At 42.7% G+C, this 27513-nt stretch overlaps 2 protein-coding genes and 1 long non-coding RNA gene across 4 annotated transcripts in view; 1 reads left to right on the forward strand and 2 right to left on the reverse strand.

Annotated features, from left to right (window-relative positions):
- LOC146972861 (GTPase IMAP family member 8-like) overlaps positions 1 to 27513 on the forward strand; it is a 76824-nt gene that overhangs the window by 48018 nt on the left and 1293 nt on the right. Inside the window, exon 2 of the mRNA XM_085803280.1 lies at positions 25625 to 26410. Coding sequence (XP_085659406.1) covers positions 25625 to 26410 — 786 coding nt within the window. The remainder of the gene's footprint in view (positions 1 to 25624; positions 26411 to 27513) is intronic.
- On the reverse strand, positions 3605 to 4067 carry LOC146972864 (uncharacterized). 2 transcript variants are annotated; one of them, XR_015037963.1, is made up of 3 exons: positions 3834 to 4067; positions 3704 to 3771; positions 3605 to 3673 (listed from the first exon to the last, which is right to left on the reverse strand). It is a non-coding gene; the product is annotated as an uncharacterized LOC146972864 (long non-coding RNA). The 2 variants fall into 2 exon arrangements; XR_015037964.1 differs by having other exon boundaries at positions 3802 to 4067.
- LOC146972865 (uncharacterized) lies at positions 5404 to 7058 on the reverse strand. Its single transcript, XM_085802168.1, has 3 exons — positions 6827 to 7058; positions 6093 to 6484; positions 5404 to 5412 (listed from the first exon to the last, which is right to left on the reverse strand). The coding sequence occupies exons 1-3, from the start codon at positions 7056 to 7058 to the stop codon at positions 5404 to 5406; spliced, it is 633 nt and encodes a 210-aa protein (XP_085658294.1).

A 27513-nucleotide genomic window follows, 5' to 3' on the forward strand; every position in this document is an offset into this window, starting at 1 on the left:
GTTATGGCCCTGTGAGCCCTCTCCAAGCATATGTTCATATCTTCCTGCAGTTTCAGATTTGACTTAAAGAGATTGGTTATGAACGGAATCATCTCTTTACCCTCTGCGCCCTCAGGTATTCCATACACTCTGATGTTGTTCCTGCGGAGCCTGTTTTCCATGTCATCCAGTCTAGCGGTTAGCTTAGCATCCTTACTTAGCAGGTAGGCTAGCGCTCTTTCTTGCCGTAGGCCCCGGTCTTCAGTGTCACTCACTCTGGTTTCGGTAGTGGTCAGCCTCTCCTCCAGTGTGTCTATCTGTTGTTTAATTTCGACCATTGACGTCTCCATCCGTGTCTGAGAGTCTTTAATTTGTCGTTGTGCCTCCCCGGACTCTTGTCTGAATCTCCGGAGCTCTTTTAGCATTAGCTGTTCAGCTCCAGACTCATTGTTGGTTAAGTTAGCATTGAGCGTTAGCTGCTTTTGTTTCGTCTTCGGGTCATCATTTTTCCCCATTCTGGTGTCCATTTTAGTCTGTTTTTGGCTTGAGTTTGGCGTTTTCGTGGTCATTTTAAAGTTGCACGTGGGATATGGTTTGTTTTCAGGCTAATTTAAACTGAAATCGGGCAGAGCAATCTGCTTATGCGTCTGACTCGGGCATGGCCGGAACCGGAAGTCTTTCTTAATCTTTTTAATGTTGATTTTATCATGTTTTCTTTAAGTCTAGCTCCAGTGCTTTCCTCACGGGGGGCCCTCCACGCTGGGAGTAGCTTGATCCAACTGTGGGAATCTAAATGGCATCCCCATCACCAGTTACGTGCTGTGACAGTGACTTTCCCCGGACTGCGTCCCGTGAGCGGAGTTCCGGTCTGGTTTCGGTGCTGACGAATGTAGTCCGGCTAGTTGGCTGGGGTCACGAAAATAAAGCGTTTTTCTTCTCAAAACAATATGCGTTCAAAAGAGTGATATATTTGCATCACAAAACCGTTGTCCACGAAAAAGTCTGACCTCGCAATCGCTTGGCGCTATTTTCTCTCCCTCCGTATCACTGCGCGCTGCCGCCTGTAGACGGCTGTGCGCATTTCCATCAGCTGTTTCACTGAGTTTACTGCTCGGATAGTTCACATAAACATATCTGATTATGACACAAGTGATGAAGCCATCCCTTGTTTTAGCACAGAGCCAAGGGGAGACCTTTATGAACCTGATGTGATGCTGAACCTCGTCAGATGGAGTTAAAACGAGCAGACAGAGAGAGAGAGGAGGGACAGGGAAGTGAAAAGGTGAAGTTAGACCACAGCTGTAGCTGTGACAGACAGGGTGACCGGGTGATGATCAGTAATGCAGCGCAGTCTGTGATGGAAGATCAGCCCGACAAATGTACACACACTATCAGAAAATCAGGACGATTATTTTTTTCTTGCGGTTATAAAATAGCGAGCCTCCACACCAGCTGCGTCCACTGTGCTCTGGTTCAGCTGACCGGTGTGGAGATAGTAGCCTAGTTAGATCTTCACATGTTGAACTCTTTTAAACAACGTGCAGCCAAACACCAGGCTAAAGAGAGAGAACGGAGGCTCCTCTGACAGCTGCAGGTGAGCTGCACGTCAGCTGGCTGGAGCGCCGTTCTTTCTTTTTTTTCTTTTTTCTTCAGCAGCACCGTCCGGTGCAGGTGATGCACGCTGTCTGTCTGTGTATGTTTGTCCGTCTGATCTTCCACCATGAACTGCGCTGCAACGACCACCCACCTCTTTTATATAGACCTACCCAGAGCGATAGATATAACAATATAATATCTATCGCTCTGGACCTACCTAACAGTCTATGGCTCTAACTCCATCTGACGAAGTTCAGCATCACATCAGGTTCATAAAGCTCTCCCTTTAGCTCTGTGCTAAAACAAGGGATGGCTTCATCACTTGTGTCATAATCAGATATGTTTATGTGAACTATCCGAGCAGTAAACTCAGTGAAACAGCTGATGGAAATGCGCACAGCCGTCTACAGGCGGCAGCGCGCAGTGATACGGAGGGAGAGAAAATAGCGCCAAGCGATTGCGAGGTCAGACTTTTTCGTGGACAACGGTTTTGTGATGCAAATATATCACTCTTTTGAACGCATATTGTTTTGAGAAGAAAAACGCTTTATTTTCGTGACCCCAGCCAACTAGCCGGACTACATTCGTCAGCACCGAAACCAGACCGGAACTCCGCTCACGGGACGCAGTCCGGGGAAAGTCACTGTCACAGCACGTAACTGGTGATGGGGATGCCATATAGATTCATATCAAAAGACCCGAACTAACCCTTTAACGTATGTACTGTATGTATGTATGAATGTAGGCTATGCATATGTGTATGAAAGTAAGTATGAATGTATGTATGTATGTATGAAAGAAAGTATTATGAATGTATGTATGTATGTATGAAAGAAAGTATTATGAATGTATGTATGTATGTATGTATGTATGAAAGTAAGTATGTATGTATGTATGTATGTATGTATGTATGTATGTATGTATGTATGTATGTATGTATGTATGTATGTATGTATGTATCAGAGGAGGCTGGTCCATTGAGGCAGAGGAGGTTGGTCCTCCTCTATTTTTGAGAGGCAAAAGGAAAATTTATTTTTTATTTAAGAAAGAGTAACTGGTTGAAATAAATCATTACCAAATCTCAGTATAATTTATAAAATATTATATATGTATTTTATCATAAAAAAAGTTTGTTTTTTGGAAGAAAATCCACTTAAAACGGCTCAACTGCGCCGCCAGCAGGCTCAGGAGACAGAGCAGGCTGTGTGAGGAGCAGGGAGCAGGAAGGTGGGGGCTCTACGGAGGTGGCAAGATTTTTACTTCCCTAACTGGCCTCGGGGCGGGATCTTCTTCCATTGACTCAATGCATTTAGGATGTCTTCATCCTGACCTGTGATTGGCTAAGACACGTAAAATGACGTCATGACGGAGGAGGCTCTTCTGTACCAATCAGCAATCAGAACACAAGATTGACAGCAGGTTGGTCCAATAACAGTTCCAAAATTTCATTCTCACATTTATACAGCTGTAAACAGGAAATACCGCTATGTATTTTACAGCTTTCACTACCAGCTATGCTCGGACAAGAAATATGGAGTTTTCAGCGATATTGGAATCGGTTGGAGGACATAATGTTAGCGGCACGACCGGGACACAATACGGAGCAGCAACGAAGTTGTTTTGTTGTGATATGCTGCTGTCGTGTAGTTACTCTGACAGCTGCATTCGCGTTGACTGTCACAACGGTAACCTGGGGTCGAGGCGCGGAAGGAGAAGATATTTAGCGGCACAACAGCGGGACATAATACGGAACAGCAACGCACTTTGTCTTGGGCGAGTGTACTAATGAGTGTTGTGTGATGTGCTGTGCTGTCCTGCAGTCTTTGTAAACTGCTGCGGTAGCGTAGTGGGTAGAGCAGATGGCTGGCATGCCGGTGACTGTCCGACGGTCCGAGCCCCACTAATTACCGTATTTTCCGGACTATATGTCGCACCTGAGTATTAGTCGCATCTGCCTAAAAATACGTCATGAAGAGGAAAAGAACATATATAAGTCGCACCGGTTTATAAGTCGCATTTATTTAAGTCACTGCTCCTCTCATGGTCCTGATGTCAAAGTCACTCACCTGCTCTCATGGTCCTGATGTCAAAGTCACTGCTCCTCTCATGGTCCTGATGTCAAAGTCACTGCTCCTCTCATGGTCCTGATGTCAAAGTCACTCACCTGCTCTCATGGTCCTGATGTCAAAGTCACTGCTCCTCTCATGGTCCTGATGTCAAAGTCACTGCTCCTCTCATGGTCCTGATGTCAAAGTCACTGCTCCTCTCATGGTCCTGATGTCAAAGTCACTCTGCCTTGTGGCTTTACAAATTCTAAAGAAAAGGTGAGTACTTAATAGTTCAATTATTTTTTTCCTCAGTGTTTTTTCCAATTACTATGAAACTGACAAAGTTTGATTTCTGCTCACTCTGCACCTCTGATGTTGTCAACAGGATCTCTGCTCCTCTCATGGTCCTGATGTCAAAGTCACTCACCTCCACTCATGGTCCTGATGTCAACAGACTTTTATCATTTAATAAAATGTTTTTTTAAAGAAGTCTTGTACGTCATTGTTTTATTACTCAAATTAAATCGAATATAAGAAAGTAGAGATAGGTAGTTGACTAAAATAACATGACACCGTGGACTGGTTTTCCTCCTGTCCTCCCCAATTTTTTCAGTCACCAGCCGCCACTGGTATGTATGTATGTATGAAAGTAAGTATGTATGTATGTATGTATGAATAAATGCATCTATGTATGTATGAAAGTAAAGGCCCATTTATGCTCAACGTTAAATACGCATACGGATACGGACGGAGCCTTTCGTCGGTACTCTGCGTTCATTTCGTCCGTTTTTCGTCCGTTTCCACAAAGCTTACGGATACGCACCAAACGGAGCAGTACCACCGGAAACCGTGGGGGCGCTGTTGCCGTCACTACCCGATACGGAGCCTAGAGCCAGTGTGAGACAGAAGAAGAAGACGACGACACACGATGGCTGAACTTTTTGAAGAGAGACTATGTGAGTTGGTAAGGAATTACTGCCACATTTTTGATGTGAGTTCGCCGGGACACAGGGACAAACATTTGGTCCAAAACAGCTGGTAGGAGATCGGTAGAGAACTTAATGTCCCGTGGACCGTGGCGAAAGAGAAGTGGCGACAGGTGAGGGACAGGTTTGTTCGCGCCCACAACAAGTCAGCCAGCAAGCGGAGTGGGGATGCTGCTGACGGGTCGCAGGATCACCCGATCCTCCGGCGCCTTGGATGGCTTAAACCCTTTATCAACCATCGAGCAACGGCGACCAACTACCCAAAAAATGACTTGGTACGGATTTCTCTTTTTTAAATGTGTTTTATTTGGAAAGTAGCTGGACTCTTGACTGCAACTGCAATCGCTGAATACATACATTGTAGATCTACAGTAACTACATATAACGTTATATTTAAAATTAAAACAGATTAATTATTTAAAACAGACGATTAGGTTTTTGCCATTTTAAAGTTCACTAATGTATTATTTCCACAGTCTTTGATATAAGCTTCACTGAAAGATTTACCAAAATAGATTTGCCTACATATTTAAAAAAAATCTTACAATTTACCTACATCTTTAAAAACATTAAAGTAGGGAAGTGCAAAAACGAACAAATGTGGTGGTAGCTGAGGGCTAGAGGAGGAGAAATTGTTACTGTACACTCTTTACATGTGGCTTCTCTGTTCTAGCCATCAGAAGATGACGGAGAGGCCAGTACTTCAAGTGTGCACACTGTCGATCCTCCTCCTTCACCTGCATCAAGTTCTGGTACACAATCCTCCTCTGATGTGACAAGCCCCTCTTCAGCTCCTAGTCCAACTGGGACAGCACATGAGAAAAAAAAGAGGAAGCGAAGTGAGGAACTAACTACAGTTGATGCTGCACTACTCCAGAGGCTGGAAGAAATTCGCAGCGAGACTCAGGAAAACAAAAACATGTTCACAACTTTCACAACCTACCTAAACAGCTTTTTGCTACAACTTCCTGAACATGACGCCAAGCGGCTCGTAAAAGAAATACAGCAGCTGATGCTTTGTTATGGGTAAACAATATAGAAATGCAATTTTTGTGTCTGTGACAAGGTTGGACACAGACTTCACAGTGGTTAAAATAAGTCCCATATGTTCCAGATGATGGACTGTCTGTTTCCTGAATGATAATTCATTTGCACTTTATCTTTTGTTTACATGAGGTAACACTGTTAACACTTTTTGCAGTATTGAATTTTTGTGGGGCTCACATTCTGTTATGAATTGTTTACATGAGCCCACAGATTTGTGCACTTCATTGTTCTAGTGCTCATTTTGAATCGTTTACATGAGCTCACACTGTTTTATGTATGGTGTATATGTAGTATGTTTCATGTAAGAGTAGATTACTACACTGTTATCTTTTGTAATTTGCCAGTGAATAAAAGTTTTTTACTGGGCTCTTTCTGTGTATGTCATTACCTTTTAATGTAATCTTCCTCGTTGGACGACAGCATCCTGCCAAGTAACCCTTCCCTCATCAGTCAGGAAGTAGTCTTTGAGTAGATCACGCACAGCCATGCCATCCTGTGTTGCTCTGGCTTGAGTTAAGCGCTGAGAGTCCAGAAGGTTAGTGTCTCCTTGAGTCGCCTGTCGCCATTCTCCAGGTGCACCCTCTGTGTCCATCAGTACAGGAGCAATGCACCTTTCGGTTTCTGGCTGGAACTGATCTGCATCACAAAGATAATTATGCAGAGCAACGCATGCCTTTGTGACATCCTGTGCAGTTTCAACTGAACACTCCAGAGCCCTTCCAAAGACTCGCCATCTTGCTGCAAGCATGCTGAAAGCGTTCTCTATAACTCTCCTGGCCCTGGAGTGCCGGTAATTGTAGGTTCGCTGATCAGCTGTGAGGTGCAACCCTGTAAAAAGAATATTGCTGTTACAAGATGCATGATCATTTGTTTTCTGGGACAAATACTTAAGAGGGGGAAAAAAAAAATAAATCACAAATGATCAATAAATGCCAAAAACTAAAACCTAAATTAAACCCTAACCTAAATCATAATCAATGATATATTATGCTGGATGCATTTCTGCAGACAATAGCACAAATATAACAGTAAAGTAAAAGAGTAGCATGCCACAATACACTATGCCATAAACCTGGTTTAATTAATAAATATTGTAAATTAATAAATATTTAAAAATACAATATTGTGTCTCTCTGTACTGTAGTGTTGTGATGTGTAGGGTGTACTGACCTGGATAGGGTCGCATCAGGTTTACTTTCTGCGGAAATGCTTCATCCCCAACAAACACAGCTGGAGTGATGATCTCAGTCCCAGGCAGAGGAGCCGGGGGTGGGAGAGGAAGCCTGCCTTTGATGAGCTGGGATCCAAAGTGGCTCCTCGAGAAGACCCCCGCATCACGGTCTCTCCCGTAAACTCTGATGTCAATGTATCTAAATTTGTATCTTGCATCACAGGCTGCCATTAAAGCAGAAGTAAGCGATCCGGTGGTTTTGGCTAATGCTGCGTTCCAGGCAGGCTTTTGAAACCGTAAATTACAGCTTCAAGTCACAACTTACGACTTTGTAGCGTTTCAGGCAACCCACTCGTGTTTCTCCGACCTGTTTTACCTGTGAAAGTCACTATAACGGCCACTCGTAACTTCTGACCCGTGAACTCGTACCAGATCGAACTGGTACGACTTCACAGGTCGGAAAAACACCAGTTACGAGTTGCCTTGAACGCACCAGTCCTCGTCCCTACGTCACCACATTCACGGCGTCCCTTGGCTGCACACACAGCCCTGCATGCTGTTCTCTCTCCTCATTGGATAAAAACTGTAGGATACGATAAATGTTTTCTCCTGGGCTCAGAGCAGAGCAGAGGGACTGACAGACCCGTGTTTCAGACCAAACACTCTATAGAAGTGATTGCTGTCGGAAGATACAACTATTTAAGACTTATATTAACACAAATATATCACTTACTTCTGCTTTAAGATGAAGCTGAAGAAACCCTTGTAGTTAATAAAACTACTCCCACTGCTGGCTGGTGCTCTCACCCTGACGTGTTTGCCGTCTATCGCCCCGATACAGTTGTGCTGGATGTGAGGAGCCACCCGGCACAGCAAGTCATCAAACGCCCCAGCCGACATCCGAAAATACTGGAAGTGGCGCTCTGTGTCCATAGATCGCATCGGAAGGACGAGAGAGAAAAATTCTCCGTCCTCCAGCCGTGATGAATTTAACGGCCTTACCGACCACCGCCTCTTACAACGAGTCCGTTTTCTTCTTTTATTTATTATGTACATAATCAAGACCTCCTCCATAGTCGCCATGTTTGTTGTCATAAACTTTTGACTCTGCGCTGCCCCCTGGTGGATGTATTGGTTAACATCTATGCCAACGGAAAGGACGCATGAAAGTATGTGAGCAGTGACGGTAACAACGTTTGAAACGGACGCATACAATTACGTCCGTACGTGGAGCATAAATGAGCCTTAAGTATGAATGTATGTATGAATGTACTGTATATGTATTAGTGTTGTCACGATACCAACATTTTGGTAGGCTACCGGTATCGGTACCAACATGTTTTTCGATACTTTTCGGTACTTTTCGGTACCTTTCCAAATAAAAAGAGAATACAAAACATGTCATTATTGGCTTTATTTTAATAGAAAATCTTGGAACTATAACATATGCATCAGTAAATAATCAGTAAATCAGTAAACTGTTACTGCTGCTGCAGGATTAAATGTCCATCTATATTAATCTGAACTCTTCCTAAATTATAACATTAGTGGTCTGTAACGCCCGCCAATGTAATAATGCCCACGAACGTAATAAACCACAAACGTAATAAAAATATGCAGCTTTTAATGTAATAATCCTGCAAACGTAATACATTTTCCACAAACGTAATAGCCGCTGCCTACTACAAACGTAATACGCGATTTCCCACAAATGTAATAGCTATTACGTTTGTAGAGGTTTATTACGTTTGTGGGGAAGTGAAAATCTCCAACTTTCAATGTTGTAATAACTTCCCACAAATGTAATAACGCAATGAATAATGGTCGTTGTGTTGGTTGTTGTTTGATTGTTGTTGTTGTTGTTGTTGTTGTTTATACCCACGAAGAGCCTATAGCCTACTGACCGTGCGAAATCCAGCTGCTGACTCTCCACTCCACGATCACGGAGAGCCCCCCCCCCCCGCAGCTTTCAGTTCTCTCGCTCTCTCTCTCTCTCTCTCTCTCTCTCTCTCTCTCTCTCTCGCCGCTGTCTGCAGTAAATTGAATTGAATTCATAAACTTTTTTTTTTTTTGCCTATTTAGACTGATATGTGGTGTGTTTACAAATGATCAATCAATCCAGATTTCTTCATCATTCCTTTATAGCGGACTTTGAAATAAAATGTGAGAATCCCGAAAAGCGGAACGTCTGTGTGCTTATGCTTCACCTGTAAGGACGGGCGGTGCCCTATTAAAACAATTAAATAAGAAAATAAAGGATGCGCTAATTCGCTCTCCACCTGGCTCACCTGAGCTTATGTTTCATTTTTACCATCATTAAACTGCTTGGGAGTAATTGTAATGACAAAGCTTGATCACCAACTAGATAAAGTATCATTTCCTGATGGAAATGCGTGTGACTGCTGAAAGCAGCTGAACGCTGTTGCAGAATTAGCAAATAGTGCAAGCAGTGATCACCATACAAATGGTTGACCAAGGTAGGTATCGAACCCACAACCTCATGGTCAGCAGACTTTCACTCTGCCTCTAGGCCACAGTGTACACACAGTTGCAGAGACTGTTGTCTGTTGATGAACTGCACTCTGTCTCACTCTGAAGTTAACGAGCCCAAAGCTGTAGTTCCAGTGCAAATCAATCTTAGTGCAGTGGTATAAACAAGAAACATGTTAACACAAACCAAGATTGAAAGAGGTAAAGAGAATAGGTGGGGGCGCATATGCATAATCAAGTTTGATCATGTAACCAGACCAAGTGGTATTGGTTAAAGTTCAAAGTGGCTGACACACTAACAAGACTGCTCAGGCGGGATTTGAACCTGTGACCTTGTGGTTGGATGGCAGGAACCTTATCCACTAGGCCATTCCAACACTTACGATGAAGTAGAGGTTGAGACTTTGATGAATGTGAGATTTTTCAATGATGCTTAAAGTCCCGCTCCCGCGACCCTTTTCGGCCATGTTAAAACCAGCTCATTAGCCATGCACATTAGCAATTCACCTCTGGGGGGTGGGCGGAGACTGCGCTGTTTTGCACCCGCCCAGCCACCTCCTCGCACCCCACCCCCCGGTTGCTGACAGCTGGACATTGTACAATTACAGATTCAGCGCATTTATGGCGCATTTCCACTAGCGCGCTTCGGCTCGGCTCGGCGCGGCTCGGCGCGGCGCGGCGCGCTATTTGCGTGTTTCCACTAGCACGTAGTACCTGCAACCAGGTACTTTTGGTATCACTTCAGCCCTGGTTCCAAGCGAGCCGAAGCGTTACTAAAACGTGACGTCAGCCGACTGCCTTCCACTGATTGGCCGATCAGTGTCGTCACTGGAAGCGACGACCGACAACAGAAATGTTCCTGCTGAAGCCTGTTATTACCAGAGAATTTCTAATATTGAGACTGGCTCTGTTATTACATGACTTTATTAAGTTTTCATATTTTTTCATGCGAGAAAGTTACTGTTTAGATCCCCAATGTGCGGTTAGTTTATCCAAACGACGGCTGTTTAGAAGCTTGCCCCAATGTTTTTCGGAGAAGTGAAGCTCCAGGCGACATCATAGAGCATAGGTGTCAAAGTCAAGGCCCGCGGGCCGGGACCGGCCCGCCAGGCGGTCCAATCCGGCCCGCGGGACAAATGTTGGAGTTCCGTTTCTTTTGGCCCTCTCTCAGCAGTCTGCTGAGCTCACTCCCCCACCCCTCCCTCACAGATTGAGTGAGCGCCACTTCTCCTCTCCCTCCCTCCCTCCCTCCCTCCCTCAAGTTGCAGCGGACAACAGAGACACAGAGCCGCCGACTCTCACGTATTGACTAGCCTACTACAACACAACAACAGCGGCTCGTTGCGTAGTGTAAGGACAGCACCGACATTCACCGCTAAAGTCCTGCTCTTGGTCCAGCTCGGCTCGAGTTCTCACTGGGCCTGAAAGTTAAAACCCAACACGGTCCGACCTGCTGATGAAGCCCCGGCGCGACGTGGCCGGACTCATTAGCGCAAATTCTCGATCCGAACCGGCGTGTCCGGTCGGGTTGGTGGGGCAGAACCGGCCTGGGGGCAGAACTGGCCCGGTGATAAGCCAGATATAACCTGTAGTTACGTATCCACGCACAGCTGGGAGCTCAAAGCAACAGAGGAGGGGAACAGAGAGAGAGGAGAGGGACAGCGCAGCTACAGGTGTGTGTGTGTGTGTGTGTGTGCGTGCGTGCGTGCGTGTGTGTGTGTGAGAGAGAGAGAGCGAGAGAGAGAGAGGGAGATGTATTTTTCCTATAGCTACAATTTAATATCAGCCCAATACCTACAATTGTCTGTGTCATTTGCCACATGTGGTTTTGACCTAGAACTGACAGCCTTTTTAAGGATTTGCCTCTGACAAAAATATTAAGCTGCTACTGGCTGCTAATTGGTGGAAACTCATAATTACATCATGGAAATAGTATAAATAGGCTATAGGCCTATGTATATCCTATATTGCCATTCAGTTAAAAAAAATATTACAATATTACTTTTGGTTCATATTGCCCAGCCCTAAATTTCAGAATGTTCATAATTTTTTGTAAAAAGGATAGCTCATAAACTGTACACATCTTAATAATGTACTTTGCACAAAGTACAAAGGGAAAAATGTGGAGTTCTTGTTATTTACAGGTTAATATGCAAATGCGATCATTTTACTGTTCCGGCCCTCTTGAGATCAAATTAGGCCGAATGCGGCCCCTGAACTATAATGACTTTGACACCCCTGTCATAGAGGCAGCAGCCCGGCTCCTGACGTGCTCCGCCGGGCCAGCCTACGAGCCTCGCCCCGGTGGAGACACAAGAGCAGCACTGCCTTGGGGTCTGTACGCACAGAAAACACCACATTTACATCAATAAATAAATGTTTTACAATGAACCAGGCCGATCTCAGAGCTGGCAAGACTCTCCGGTAAGGCATATTGAACGGTTAAATGCCGTTAACGGGACGAGAGCAGTCAAAACGGCGGTTTAAAGCTAGCTACAGCGAGGGTAGGTTCACTTCCTGTTTACAAAGTAAAAGCACCAATTCTATCGTAATGGCTTTCCTTGTGATAAAAGGCAACGGGTGTTTTATTTTGTGAAAATAACCGGAAGTGCGTTGCTCACTACGGCTAGCTTTAGTAACGCCGACTTCGTCGAAACAAAATTGTAAACAGCTGGTATTTAGTCAGATTTTCAACACGTTGGGGATATAAGCGACTACTTTCTCGCCTGAAAATGTTTCAAATGTTGCTAAAGTTATATATTTACAGAGTTTAGAGCGTTGCTCGGCGCCGGGTAAATGACGTCATGGTGGCACTAGTGATACTCAGTTGTAATGGAAACACAACCAAACCGAGCCGAGCCGTGCCGAGCCGAGCCGTATCGAGCCGAGCCGTGCTAGTGGAAATGCGCCATTAGTGTAAAACTCCACACTGGGATTCGATCCCAGACCGGAAAATAGGCCTTGGTTACAGTGCAAGCTGCTCTACCAGGTGAGCTATACCTGTTATACCTTGACAGCTACACCGAGCTGCCAAGGCTTTCACCTCTGAGCCAGATGAAGAACGGGGTGGGAGCTTGTAGCATTAGTGCCCTCCCCTGGAGCTGTGACACGTCAGCTCCAGTCTCCCTGAAACTGCCAGTTTGAGTCTGCCATTGGTTCACAGCAATTTGAAGGCAGAAAAACTCAGAAATGCAATTTTGCACTTCCTTTTCTGCTGATATGTGCTCTAACACAAGAAAAATGCCACAGGAACTTGTGAAAAGCACGAAAAACATGATTTTCATGGGAGCGGGTCTTTAAAGTTCAAAGTTGCTAACACACTAACAAGACTGCTCAGGTGGGATTTGAACTAGTGACCTTGTGGTTGGATGGCAGGAACCTTATCCACTGGGCTATTCCAAGTGAAGTAGAGGTTTGATGAATATGAGATTTTTCAATGATGCTTTAAAAAAAAAGAAATGAGCCACAACAAGTAAGTAGAGGACTTTTTTGTGAAAATAGTGCAAGCAGTGATCACCATACAAATGGTTGACCAAGGTAGGAATCGAACCTACAATCTCATGGTCACTAGACTTTGACTTTGCCTCTAGGCCACAGTGTACACACAGTTGTAAAGACTGTTGTCTTACTCTGCCACTTCGCCACAGAGAGCACAGACATAAGCATGTTGCCATTGTAATGTGATGATGTGCTGCAAACGGTGGCAGAAGCAATTAATGCGTCTCTTAACGAACACCTGTAACCAATTGAGGGTGGGGGAGGGGAGCAGAATTCAACATCACATAACAAGATTGCTCAGCCTGGATTCGAACTAGTGACCTTGGGGTTGGCAAGCGGCCACCTTACCAACTGGACTACAGACAGAGTTGTGGAGAAGAGAGGTTGAGACAGATGAATGTGAGATTTTTCAATGATGCTTAAAATAAAAAGAAATTAGTATAAATTAGCCACAACAAGTAAGTAGAGGACTTTTTTGTGACCTGTGACTATTTTTTGGTGAATTAAAATGAATTAAAAAGCACTTAACAGCAAGTTACAAAGTTGAGCTGCTTCTCCTGCTGCTGTGAAAAAAATGCATTGGGCTGAATGAGAGCAGAGAGCTCCCTGGCTGCATTTAAAAAATATTTTAAATTATTATCTAAGTCTCTTTGCATTTTTGACCAGAATTTTAGCCAGAAGACAAGTGTGGCTACAAAACTGGAGAAAATAATTTGTCTAGAGTTTAATTTGTGGCCGTGCTGACAGTTTAGCCAGAAAAACTCTAGAATGTTTTTTTGCCTCTATCCACTCTGGCACCACTCTAGCTCTGCTCGTTAGACGCAACACACACCCATTATAAAGCTGAAAAAAATCAGAAAAAGTTAAATATTTTAAAAAGTATAAATAGTTAAAAAGAAAGTAATGCCGATAAAGTTCAAAAAAAGCTGCACGTTTTGATATATGAATTGTTGAAATAGCACAAAGTATGAAGGACTAGAAGAAGACCGTAAAAAGGCGGAAGAAAATGGCCGAACAGAGGAACAATAGTGTGACTAAGCATGCCCATCCCTAGGAACGGACTGCTGCTCTTCTGACTCATTTTGATGTAACACATAGGCCTAATGGAGAACATGCAGTTACACCGTTCTAAAGTCACCATCACAAAATAAACCCAGACATTGTGATGAGAAAAAAGGGTAAGTTACATTTCTTACAAAATGAAAACGTCAAAATGAAATACTGTACTGTATAGAGCTGGCAGCAGGGGCTGCAGGAGAAGTTCGTTTCTAAGTTGACAGACATTTTGCCTCGAGTTCACCTCTGTTCCACCAAGCCCGAGCCAGACACTCCAAGATTCCTCGTGCACCCCAGTATTACAGACTTAACAGTAAACACACAGAGATGGCTACAGCGTCATACTACTTCTTCTTTTAATTATTTTTTTTAGTAGTAAATAGCATTAAAAATGTTAAATAAATAAATAAAGTAGGAAAAGGAAAAAGAGGAGAATGTGGCACAATCCGTAGCCTCGGATGCAAAAATATATTTATCCAAGGTTTAACCATGCACAGTTGGGTCGATAAGTAAATATGTATTAATCTGTAGCTGTATTCTCTTACTGTAGGGTACCTGTTTATTCATGTGATGTTGTTCTCATTGCCTGTCATCGGGCTCTTTTTTCGTGCGACTGTGTAGTGTATAGCAGTATTGGATGTTTTTGTTTATAATTTTTTTCTCAACGAAAACACTCTGCCTTTTTTTCTTGTGTACGGGCAGAGGGGCAGGTCCACACCTCCACCAATCAGGCCCAGACACCCCCCCCCCCGTCCCCCTCATTAGCCCCTGATTAATTTGTTCCCCCTTTTGAAACATTGTAACGTAACACAGTCACTTTACCCTGACGAACACCTCTATGCTGGTCGAAACGTTGTTTTTTTTAACCTTGAATAAATATATTTTTGCATCCGAGGCTACGCAGTGTGCCACATTCTCCTCTTTTTCCTAAATAAATAAAATGTGTAGACCTATCTCACCCACCCTATATAGTAACATGATTCCACAACTAAAATGTTAACATTTTCATGTAAAATTGGCTACATTAGGCTACATCTCATCCAGTTGGTGTAGTAGCACAATCCCACACTGATTTTGAGGCAATGATGATCTGATCTGGAAGCTGACCAAACATTTTGTTTTCATTAATGTATTATTAATTGTTGGGTTATAATTGAGAAAATTACTTCAGTGTGGATAGATATTTATACAATATAATATTTGTGTTCTCACAGATTGAAGATGATTCTGCGCATTACGTTACTACTGTCCACACTCTGTGTGATATGTGTTGGACAAGGCTTACGGCCTATGGATGATGAGACCTACAGTGTTATACTGAAGGTACTCAAGGGAGAATTTGATGTCCCTGTTGCAGACAGGACAAAAACTCAACGGGCAGCTCTTGTCAGAGCATGGAGACACAGGCACCAATATTCCTTAAGTGATGATGGAAAATCCATTTTGTGCAACGGGAAGATTGTGGCAAAGAAGTCTGATATCCCGGATCTTGCCAAGAAAGGATGTGATGCCACTAAAGGTTCTAATGCCCGAAAAGTTAACATCAGACTGAGAGAGAAGTACTCTGGGTTGAGTGAGAAAGCTGTCCAACGAGTATTCCATTCATCCAGACAGTACCAGTTGCTGAAGGCAACTGGTACTGTGAAGGCATGAGGCCACATGAGGCCACACTCTCCAATCCCAGTGAGGCTGAAAGGTCTGGTATTCCTGAAGAAGATATACCGTTTCTTACAGAAGAAATTATGTCCATGATTATTAGACTCACCCTCAATCTGGACATGTCCATGATTGGCACATTCAATAGAGTGTCTCCACAGTTAAGAGAATTAACTGGAAGACACCTTCCCTCGATCTATATCAGGCCTCTGTTGTCTGAGCATCTGGATTTATCTCAAAATCATGACACAGATATCAGTGTTATGAAAGTTTACAAAGCAGCTGGTCAGAACAGCGGTTTGGCACAACGTATCAAAGAACTTTTTGCCAAGAACAAAAAATGGATGAAAGCGTGGATGACCCTAAAATGCTTCACTCTTGGCCACTACAGAGTTAAGGATTTATTTTGGAAGTAGCCTACTGTATGTTATCACACTTATCCTCTATTGTCCCAGAAATGTCCCATTGTTATTCATAGGATAGGCTATATTTAATTTGTTTATCAAATGCACAGGTTATTTATATTTACATTTATTTACATGGTTCAGACATAGGCCTAGTGTGAGGATAAGGAATATCCAGTTGGCCCCTTGTAGCGTAGCCTACTGTGCATTTTTTTTTTTTTTTGGTTATCAGCCTCTTTGCTATTATATTATATAGCCAGTTTACAGTTAACCTATAGTGAGTTTGACAGTGGATAATTCACTCAGTTGTTTCACTCAGTTGTTTCACTAGTTTTGCAATAAAGATGTTGAGAAATCTTGATTAATTGCTCATTTGTAAACACAACACTTAAATAGGCAAGATCTGACTCAATTCAATTCAATTCAATTCAAATTCATAGGCATGTGTGTCTGTGTTAGCTAGCCTAAATTGTTATGTTGTATGTGGCAACCTTGACATTTCAGTATATTATTTATTTATTTATTTTGTATTAGGCTTGTTTTCGACTAACCTGATTTCAGACCAGACTGCCTAGGCCCAATTGCTACTTTACGCCAGTAGATGGCAGTAGCAACCTGTTAGCTGACGGTTGCTGCTTTGTCGTTGTCATGGCAACCACTGTAGTCCAGAGGAAGTCCGGTTCAAGTCGCTACAGATTAACTCGCAGACCGTCAGACAGCGGTGAGAGAGATGACATATCTTAGATTGTGGATAGCTTGATTAAAAAAAGTTTTTTTTAAAAATCCCGTGACAATTTATTTCAAACTCCTGTCCGCTATGAAAGAAATGAAGAAAACTGGATTCATTGCTCATTTGTAAACACACCACATATCAGTCTAAATAGGCAAAAAAAAAAAAAAAGCTAGTCATTAATTCAATTCAATTTACCCCAGACAGCGGCGAGAGAGAGAGAGAGAGGGAGAGAGAGCTAATTTTTTTAATAGGGCACCGCCCGTCCTTACAGGTGAAGCATAAGCACACAGACGTTCCGCTTTTCGGGGTTCTCACATTTTATTTCAAAGTCCGCTATAAAGGAATGATGAAGAAATCTGGATTGATTGATCATTTGTAAACACACCACATATCAGTCTAAATAGGCAAAAAAAAAAAAAAAGTTTATGAATTCAATTCAATTTACTGCAGACAGCGGCGAGAGAGAGAGAGAGAGAGAGAGAGAGAACTGAAAGCTGCGGGGGGGGGGGGGGGGGGGGGGGGGGCTCTCCGTGATCGTGGAGTGGAGAGTCAGCAGCTGGATTTCGCACGGTCAGTAGGCTATAGGCTCTTCGTGGGTATAAACAACAACCAACACAACGACCACGGGCACATGTACAGGTGGCGCTGTAACGGTAATAAAAAACAGCACCTTGCTTCATTTGTGACTCACTCGTCTCGGCTCAAATTACAATGCGGCGACTTCACGTGGCGACGTCACCGCTGCCGGCGGCACAAAATGAAAGTACCGGTCCCATCTAAGCGCAGTATGGTACCGTTTTAAATGTCTCAGTACCCCGGTACCACTCTAGTACCGGTATACCGAACAACCCTAATATGTATGAATGTATGTATGTACAGTATGTATGTATGTATGTATGAAAGTAAGTATAATTGCATAGTGTTTCCCACAGGTTCACAAGGAGGCTGTGGCGGTAGCGGATTGTGGACGGGGGTGGTGGGTGCGAACGGGGGGGCAGCGCGATGAACGGGTTTATTCGTGTATGTATGTGTGTGTGTGTATGCATGTATGTATGTATATATATGTAGTATGAATGTGTGTATGTATGTATGAAAGTAAGTATGAATGTATGTACTGTATGTATGTATGTATGTATGATTATGTCCGATTTGTCACTGTTTAGTTGAAGATAGTTTGTTTGCATCCATGATTTAATTTTGGTGTGACAGTTGCTGAGTGTGGAGTGGGTGGTGTTGGTGATGACTTAAGTGGAGATGTACAGTTGGATGTTTTCGGCGTAGCAGTGAAACTGGAGTCCATGCTGACGGATAATCTTGCCAAGGGGGAGCATGTAGAAGATCAAGAGGAGAGGACCAAGCACCGACCCCTGGGGGACACCTTGTGACAGGGGAGCGGTGGGGGACGTGCAGTTGTTTATACTGATGAACTGATATGATGTCGGTTGGTGAGGTAGGAGTGAAACCAGGAGAGTGCTGTGTTGGTGATGTGAGCTCATTTCAGTCGGGAGAGCAGGATGGGGTGGTTGATGGTATCTTTTAAGCAAATATTTACCCTCGGTTTCATCCTCGAACAGTGAATGCATGACTTGTTTCCGAGGGTGTGTGTGTGTGTGTGGGGGTGGGGGGGCAGATTATAAAGCAGAGGAACGTGACACAGAATGTATTCACTGAACTTCAGCAGCAGAGACTCAACATATCCTCCACCTGGAAAAGACAAACATGGCTTATCGTCAGCTCGGTGAGGTTGTTTACTACTCAAAGTTATTTATAATGTTAATGGTAATTATGAAATTATTCATGTAATTTGGACAAAAACTACTTTTTGAATATAAAGTTTATCTTCTCCTTATCCACATGTTTATTCTTCAGTGGTGAACAGGTACATTCGACGGTGGCGTTTAAAAAAAAACAAACAAAAAAGCTTAGGGGAGAGCGGGGCACAACCTAACGGATTTTGTTTTGGGTAAATATCTACAGATATATTTGAGTTAGATAATTTTTTTTTTTACACAAGCAACATACACATCTCTACTACAAATGAGCACTGGAAGTTTGTTTCTAGAACTTACCATTCTTTTACAATTTCACCACAGATGGAGGAAGTGAAATGTTACAACCTACCCCACTGGTGGGGTAGGTTGTAACAGGGAGGGTGTTAGTTGTAACGCATGCTGGAAAGGTTTGTTTAAACAATTGATTCAGTACAATTTTATCTGAAGACTGATTGTTTGTCCATCTATGATACTAATAGATACTCTGTAAGAAAAACATTGCTATTTTTAGAAAATAAAAGATGAAGAGCACTTTCAAAAAAGCTTTAATATAATTGGAATTAATCAGGCTGTCATTAGAACAAAAAAACGCTCTCCAAAATGTAACATGAAATTATTATTTTAAGTTTAACTGATAGCCTATAATGTATTTTAATAATAATAATGATAATATTAATATTAATAATAATAATGCTCACTCTCCCTTTTCTTTCTAGACCTCATTCGGGAGATTAATTGCTTATATCAAGGGTGCAAACCTGTCACACACTGTTTTGTTTTTTATTTTTATTTAATTTTCATCTTAATTTTTATTTCTGTTTTGTGTAATTTATTTATTTATGTTATGATTGTGCTTGATCAGTTTTTTGACGAGGTGACAAAATCATGGAAGGAAAAAAAAATAGGCCAATATATATATTATTTTTTAATTATTAATAATTCAAATTATTATGGACACTAATGACCTATTTTGCATTTAAAACTGCTATTTTCGCCGAAAGGTTAAGTTTGCACCCCTGTTTTATATCGAAGACTACATGAGGGGTTAGTTGTAACACAGTGTTACAACTAACCCCTCATGTAGTTTCCTTACTCTTGCCTAGCTAGCACTGGCTACGAGCTAGCTACAAGCTTTAGCATGGTACCATTTTTTAGCTAAGAAAACGCTGAAAAAGATGATATAAGAATGGTTTTGGGGACTTGCACACATGCTTCAGCAACCAAAAAACTAGCGATATGGAAAAATATACTTTCATGGCGCTAAAACACACTTTCGCACATAACTCTGTGAAATCGCAGCGGGATCTTCTGAATCTCCTCCACATAAAAGTGCTAACTAATACGGACCTGTGGCCGGAAGTTGGCGGAAGTTGACTTGTGCGTCTGGATAAAAAGTCCGTGTTTCAACTTGCCCCGCGTTAGGTTGTGCCCCGCGCTGCCCTATTGAGATGTAGAATCTCTTTTTCAATAGCGACCTGGCCAAGAGGCAGCAAAATCACAATTACAAGCAGTAATACAGATAAATAACAATAGTCCAATAAATAAAAATGAAATTATCAAGGACAGATTAAAGGAGGTGCAACATCTGATTTAAAAACTGTGACAGAGCGCAATGCTTTCAAGTTTCTTAGTTTTAAGAATCGTAACAAGGTTATCAAGAGGGATCAGGTTAGACAATTTTAATTCATGTTGCAGAGAGTTCCATGCAGAGGGGGCAGCAAAACGAAATGCCTTTTCCCCAGTTCTGTGAAAACACGAGGGAGAGTCAGAGTAGAAAAAGCCAGTGGATCGTAGCCTGTAATGTCCATGATTCCTAACAAGGTGAATTCCGAGATAGGATGGGACCATCCCAAGTAGAGCTTTATAAATAAAAGTCAACCAGTGAGTGGATCTCCTGACAGACAGGGATGACCATTCAGCTTTAAGTGGTAACCACTATGGTACCCTTAATAGATTCTTTTCTTCGGCAAATGTAAGTTTAAAATTATTTACCTGGCATGTTTTAAATGGTGTCTCCAGCCTTCCTCAGAGGTGTCCTGAAGACTGAAAACATGTCAGGTAAATACATTTAAATCTATGTTGTCTGAAGAAAATAATCTACTGAGACAATCTATGAACAAAGACAAGGTTAACTTGTTTGAACTAATAACGACTATGATACCTGGATGACTGAGAAGCTTCACACCGTAAGCAAATAGTTTTGGCTCCATCACTGAGAATAAACTGATATAAAACACTGAACATACAGACTCTGATGATTGTTAGATGTTCAACAAGTTGAACCGGTTCCTTGTACCTACTTGTTGCTCCTTGATACGTGACCATGAGAGCAATCCAAACACTGGGTGAAACAACAGTTGACAACTTCAGTAATGACCAATGATAGTGAAACATTTCATTAGTAGTCATTATAAGTGTGAAATCATATATGCATTAGCAGTGGCGGCTGGTGAAAAATATTCTAGGTGGGGCTGTTTGTCCCTGAAGTTTTTGGTGACCATCTTGATAAAAGAACCCCAAACCCATTTTTAGGGAGAAACATGAAATATTTATTTGCCTTCATGAATCAGCAGTTTGACAGATAATAACAATGAACAAACAGTAGTCTTTCACTGGTGGCACACAGGACGTGAAATATATTAGCAAATACTCTTAAAGCAGAAGTAAGTGGTCCGGTCGTTTTCGCTAATGCTGCGTTCCAGGCAGGCTTTTGAAATCGTAAATTACAGCTTCAAGTCACAACTTACGACTTTGTAGCGTTCCAGGCAACCCACTCGTGTTTCTCCGACCTGTTTTACCTGTGAAAGTCACTATAACGGCCACTCGTAACTTCTGACCCGTGAACTCGTACCAGATCGAACTGGTACGACTTCACGGTCGGAAAAATACGAGTTTCCTTGAACGCAACATAACAGTCCTCGTCCCTACGTCACCACATTCACGGCGTCCCTTGGCTGCACACACAGCCCTGCATGCCGTTCTCTCTCCTCATTGGATAAAAACTGTAGGATACAAGGAAAGTTTTCTCCTGGGCTCAGAGCAGAGCAGAGTGACTGACAGACCCGTGTTTCAGACCAAACACTCTATAGAAGTGATTGCTGTCGGAAGATACAACTATTTAAGACTCATATTAACACAAATATATCACTTACTTCTGCTTTAATACAAAAATATGGTTATTAAAAGGCATGTGTATGATGTAACCTACAGCAGTGATTAATGTTAACTATAGACAAAGTGTGACAAGAACACTATAGGAGGAACATAACGTGATTAAGTTTGGTCTGACCTTGCTGATGTGAGATGTTAACTTAACTGCTGCATTATCAGGTTTGATGACGAGTCTAACTGTGAACGTACTGGTCACACCTATAAACATATTGAACAGTGCTGCAGCCTGATGCTCCGCATCACAGACGTCCTGTCACAGCCTGGGTGAGTAGTTTCCCCTGGTGTCACTCAGGAATAACAGTGTCCAGTCCAGTGTCCCAGAAGCTGGATGAACTAATAAAAACGCTCTCGGACGAGCTGTGAACGCACCGCGCACGAATCAACAGCATGTAGTCCAAAAGTTGGCTCCGAGCATCAAGAGAGAGCAGTCTCTGACGTGCCGGTTAACGGTGCTCCGGTCCTCCGGTGCTCCTCTCACACACTACGGCCTCCTGTCACATCATAACAGCCTCCCGCCACCGGCCCACAGAGTTTTATCCACCTGTTCGTTGTATTTCCTCACCGTGAAACTGTTTTTCATCCAGCTGTGAAGCTCTGCTGCTAGTCCTGACTTCTGCCTAGCTTGACTAACGTTAACTGACAGCACCGTTCATGTGTCCCTTGAGTTCATGTTTTGTAATCCGTTCAGATAAATAGGTCTCTAACTCCAGTAACAGTCCGTGTGGTATCTGTCCTCACTGTTTAAAAAAAAGTAAATTATACGGGAAACAGAATTTGAAACTGATGAAAACTGCGTAGTCATCCTGGTACCGAGGACAGCTCCTCGGTTAATTTCCCCCCCGATTTCTGGTTGCCACGGGAGACCAAAATGTTTGGTTTGGGGCGATATTTTCTGCGCCCCAAAGGCATAAAATCCGACGACGCTGATTGGCTAAATTACCTGTTGCTCCCAAGGGGGCAGTTGTCGGTCTGAGAAGTGAAGCTCACTTCCGCGTTCAAAAAACTGCAATCCCCTCTTCTTCCTCTGGGGGCTGGTGTCAGAAGGGAGCATTCCCCATAGACCCCCGTGTTAAAATCGCCGACTTTACATCCTCAGTAAACATGTTAAAAGCCTGGTGTCAGAACGTTTTTTCGTCTCAATCGATAGTTTCTACCCCCGCACACACTCTGAGGGGGGTGAATTTTTTTTTAACTCTACAGTTTTACTGTTATTAGGTTAAAACTCTGGCCAATCAGGGCGCGGAAACGTTGAGTGACAGGTCCGAGCAGCTCCGTGGACAGCTGCTTCGAGGCCAGTGGGCGGGTTCTCGGCCGGCCAATCCAACATGGCGCTGTTCAGGCCGCCATGTTGGAGTCACAAAAACGACTCCCCAAAACCAATGGGTGACGTCACGGACGCTACGGCCATTCTTTTTACAGTCTATGGTTGCTCCGTATATTTTTTACTTACAGTCACTGACAACAGTCACTGATTGGCTGAGCCGGTACACTGCTCGGGCGACTTCTCCAGCGCCCCAGACACAGAGCGATAGATATAACAGAGACAGTAAATGAACTTGTAGGCAAATTAGCCTCTAAATAATGGGTTTATTTTATATACAGCTCGATTTTAAGAATTCCTATCACATTCACAGGTACAATAAAAAAAAATATTAATTTTAAATTATTATTTTGGAAAATATAATAATTATTTAAATTAAATAAATAAGGCCATTGCCTTAATAAGAATGTATTCTTAGCAATTCTTGCCTGGTAAAATAAAGGTTTACTACTACTACTACTACATCGGGGGGGGCGGCGCCCGAGCGCCCTCTATTGACCAGCCGCCACTGTGCATTCGATTTTTTAAAATGAATTAGGCCTACATTTTGAATTGAATGTGCAACATTCATTGTATGTATTCATGTGATTGTATTAACACAGACAATACAATGAGAATAATACTTAATGTTTATTAGTTGTCTCATACATCACAAAAAATACAGTTACATTTCATCAAAAAATTAAAATTATCACAGATTTTACTGTGAAAAAAAAAACCTTCAGCCAAGTACAAAAATCCTCAGTGATGAAGACTATTGGAATAATTCAGCACTGAACTGAACTACATTGTTCGTACAGCCACTGTGGTCATTATTACTGACTCAACAGTTTTGGGTTCTTCTTACCCTTATTTCTTGACAGTTTACACACTCATCACTTCTTTTATTTTTTTTTTAAGTATATTTTTTTGGGCATTTATGCCTTTATGGATAATACAGTTGAGACAGACAGGAAACGGGGAGGCAGAGAGAGGGGGAATGACATGCAGTAAATGGCGCCCAATGCGGGATTCGAACCAGGGCCGACTGCAACGAGGACTGTGCCTCTATACATGGGGCGCCTACTCTAACCACTACGCCATGCGACGCCCCCACTCATCACTTCTTAAAGGGATAATTCAACATTCTGGCAAATCGGCCCATCACCATAATCCCTATAGTCATAGCAGTAGGTTCGTTACCTTTAATTGTCGGTGCAAGCTGTTTTTTAGAACGGCGGAGCAGAGCCGTGAGCTGCTCAGAGCTACGCTACGGAGGCTCATGGGATTTCTTGGTTTCCCTCATCAAACTCATCAAATATACAATCCAACAACTCCACAACGCTCTGGTGGACAAGTTGTGAGCTGCACATTCACCACGCTATGAGATAATAACACAACGTTACCACACAGAGTTGTTTTAGAGGGAAATGCAGAGACTAGCTGCGTTTCCATTACAGATTTTCGCAAAATAAAAGCGATATTTCTGAAACTTCGAAAAAGTGCAATTGCTATTTGCGGGTGTTTCCATTGAAAGGTATTTTGCGAATGAGCCGTAATGCGTCTTGCGTTTCTATGGTGACGGCACAGCGATCTCAGCTGCCTACAGCTGTTGCTGTTATTGTTTTTAACAAAGACGAAAACAGCACTTGATTACTGAAAGGCAAAGCCCGTGTGGCGCTGCAGCGGCCACAAATAAGGATGCACTCACACTAGGGCCAGTTGTTCCGCACCGTGCTGAAGCCCGAATGCCCCCCCCCCCCCCCTGTCCCCCGCTGGCCCCTCACACCACCTCCAACCCAAGCTGCTCAAGCACGGTTGCCTCCGTTGATATAGAGGGATTATTTGTTTGCCAACACGGCGGATGTGCGCTTTAACCTGACTGCAGAAAGAACGGAGCCTCAGCGGTGATGAGGTTCAGTTCAGTTCAGTTCAGTTTATTTCATGTCCCCAAAGGGAAATTTGGATTACAGCTCATAGAATCACATAAAAGTAAAAAACATACAACACAGAGACATATAGTGGCATAGAAGCACATCATTATAAATAACAATATAAATAAAATATGCACTAATTGTGATCATATAAGAGATAAATATAGGAAATACCGTTAAAACACAGAATACAAGATCCAAGATCTGTTGATAGAAAAGGCGCTGACAACAATATAGGTGGTTGTGTCCACACACCCGTACTGGTTTATGTGACTTAAGGTGACATTTGTGGGAGTGTGGATGCGAGCCAATCTCCTTCAACCATGCACGGAAAAGGGGAACGATAGAAGGTGAAGCCGGTGACGTGTAGAAAAGCAAAAAAAGTGTTTCCATCACACTTTTGCGATACACATTTGTATCGATACGTCTCAAAAACCACCTCATGAGAGCGTAAAAACTTTGTTGCGATATTTGAGAGTTTTTTCGAAATGTAGGTGTTTCCATTACCAGTTTTTAATTTCGATATTTAGGTTTTGCGCATTTCAAGGGGTAATGGAAACGCACCTACTGTTGATGAAAAACTGTCCCTGAAGGCAACGTGCATCAGTGGTTTTGCATGAATTTACCTCTAAAACAACTCTGTCTGGTAACGTTCTGTCATTATCTCAATGACTTTCATGTATTTTCCAGAAACAATAAAAGGTTTCCACCACCAGTGTTACTGTAATTACAGCATCAGTAATGTGTTTTAAAATTCTCCAACAGAGGCAAAGAAACCATCAGAACTCAGGATCGCACTTATTGGGAAAACTGGAGTTGGAAAGAGCGCAGCGGGAAACACCATCTTAGGAAGACGAGCCTTCGAATCTAAGTTGTCTCCATCCTCAGTGACGGCAGAGTGTCACAAAGAAACAGGAGATGTTGATGGTCAAACAGTGACTGTTGTTGATACTCCAGGTCTGTTTATGGCCAATGAAAATTTAGCTAACGTGGAGAGAGAGATCGGTAGATCCATCTCACTGGCTGCTCCTGGTCCTCATGTGTTCCTCATCGTGATAGAACCAAACAGATTCACACCAGAAGAACAAGAAACAGTGAAGATCCTTCAGGAGATGTTTGGAGAAGAAGCAAGAAAGTACAGCATGGTCCTGTTCACCCGTGGAGACGATCTAGAGGAGGATGGAGTCTCCATAGAAACACTGATCAGTGAGAATCAACCTCTCCATGACTTCATCAGGAAGTGTGGTGGAGGATACCACGTGTTCAACAACAGATACATGAATAATCGTGTCCAAGTCACTGAGCTGCTGGAGAAGATCAACAGGCTGGTTCAGATGAATGGAGGAAGCTGCTACACCACTGAGATGTTCCAAGAAGCTGAGAGAGCCATCAGAGAAGAACAGGAACATCTACTGAGAGAAAATCCCGATATGGATGCTGAAGAAGCAAGAAGAAGAGCAGAGAGAGACAATGCATATATTGAGACTGTGAAACGGGCTATTGCAGCTGGAGCTGCTGCTGGAGCAGCTGTTGGAGCTTTTCCTGGAAATCTGGTGGCTGGAGTGGGAGGTAGAATAGGAGGTGTTGTGGGAGGTGTAGTGGGAGGTGTGGGAGGTGGAGTATTAAATGCAGCGAAGAAGGTCTGTATCATACAGTGATGTTAAATATTACAGTAATGAGCTGCAGCTCAAAACAGGAAATTGTCACAGTAAAAGTTTCATCTTTGAGTGTGTGATCTGAATCTGAAGGATGTTTTCTTAAATGCTACTGATTGTCTTTAATTAGTTTCAATCAGGTTTGATATTGATGTTGGTGGGGAGTCTGGGGACACAAAAAAACGGATTAAAAAAAAAACAAGCAAACAATCATAATTGACATGCATGAATATCTGAATATCTAAAAAGAATACAAGTATTTAATGTATTCTGTAATTTTATAGTTAAAGCGACTAATGAAAGACAAATAGGCAACTTAGAAGAGTTCTCATCTTTACTCTGGAGACACATCAGTTAGATGAGAGGAAAATACATCTGTTGAGATAGATAGATAGATAGATAGATAGATAGATAGATAGATAGATAGATAGATAGATAGATAGATAGATAGATAGATAGATAGATAGATAGATAGATAGATAGATAGATAGATAGATAGATAGATAGACCTCACCTGTGAATTTTCAGTCTCTCCTCCATCTCCTCCTCCTCTCCTCCAGACTCTCTTTCTCTATCTCATCCAGCTGCTCCTTCTCTACCTCCTCCAGCTTCTTCTCCTCTACCTTCTCTGGTCTCTCCTTCTTCATCTCCTCCAGCCTCTCTACTGTCATGTTGATGCATGACATATGAACAGATACATTACGGACAGTGATCATAGAGTTTGATGGTACGGTTATTACGTATTGAGTAAAAAAGGCTTTTACTTTCACACAATTATTATGTGTAATTTATTCCCCAAAAATATGGATGTATAAAATTACATGAGCATCTGGAATATGAGGTTTTATTGTATTTTCCCCACAAATGTTCTTCATTTTTTGTTTGTTAAACAGTTGCTCCCTTTCACACAAAGAATACATGAAAAAAAAATGTTGACAACTTACACTTGCCTGTGGTTGCAGCTACATGCACCGTGTCCTCCTGTCCGGCCAACGAGCAGGTAGCTTTTACCATATG

This window comes from Trachurus japonicus, chromosome 16, assembly GCF_045865225.1.
Source record: "Trachurus japonicus isolate A0001 chromosome 16, Traja_1.0".
In the NCBI taxonomy this organism is placed as follows: Eukaryota; Metazoa; Chordata; class Actinopteri; order Carangiformes; family Carangidae; genus Trachurus; species Trachurus japonicus.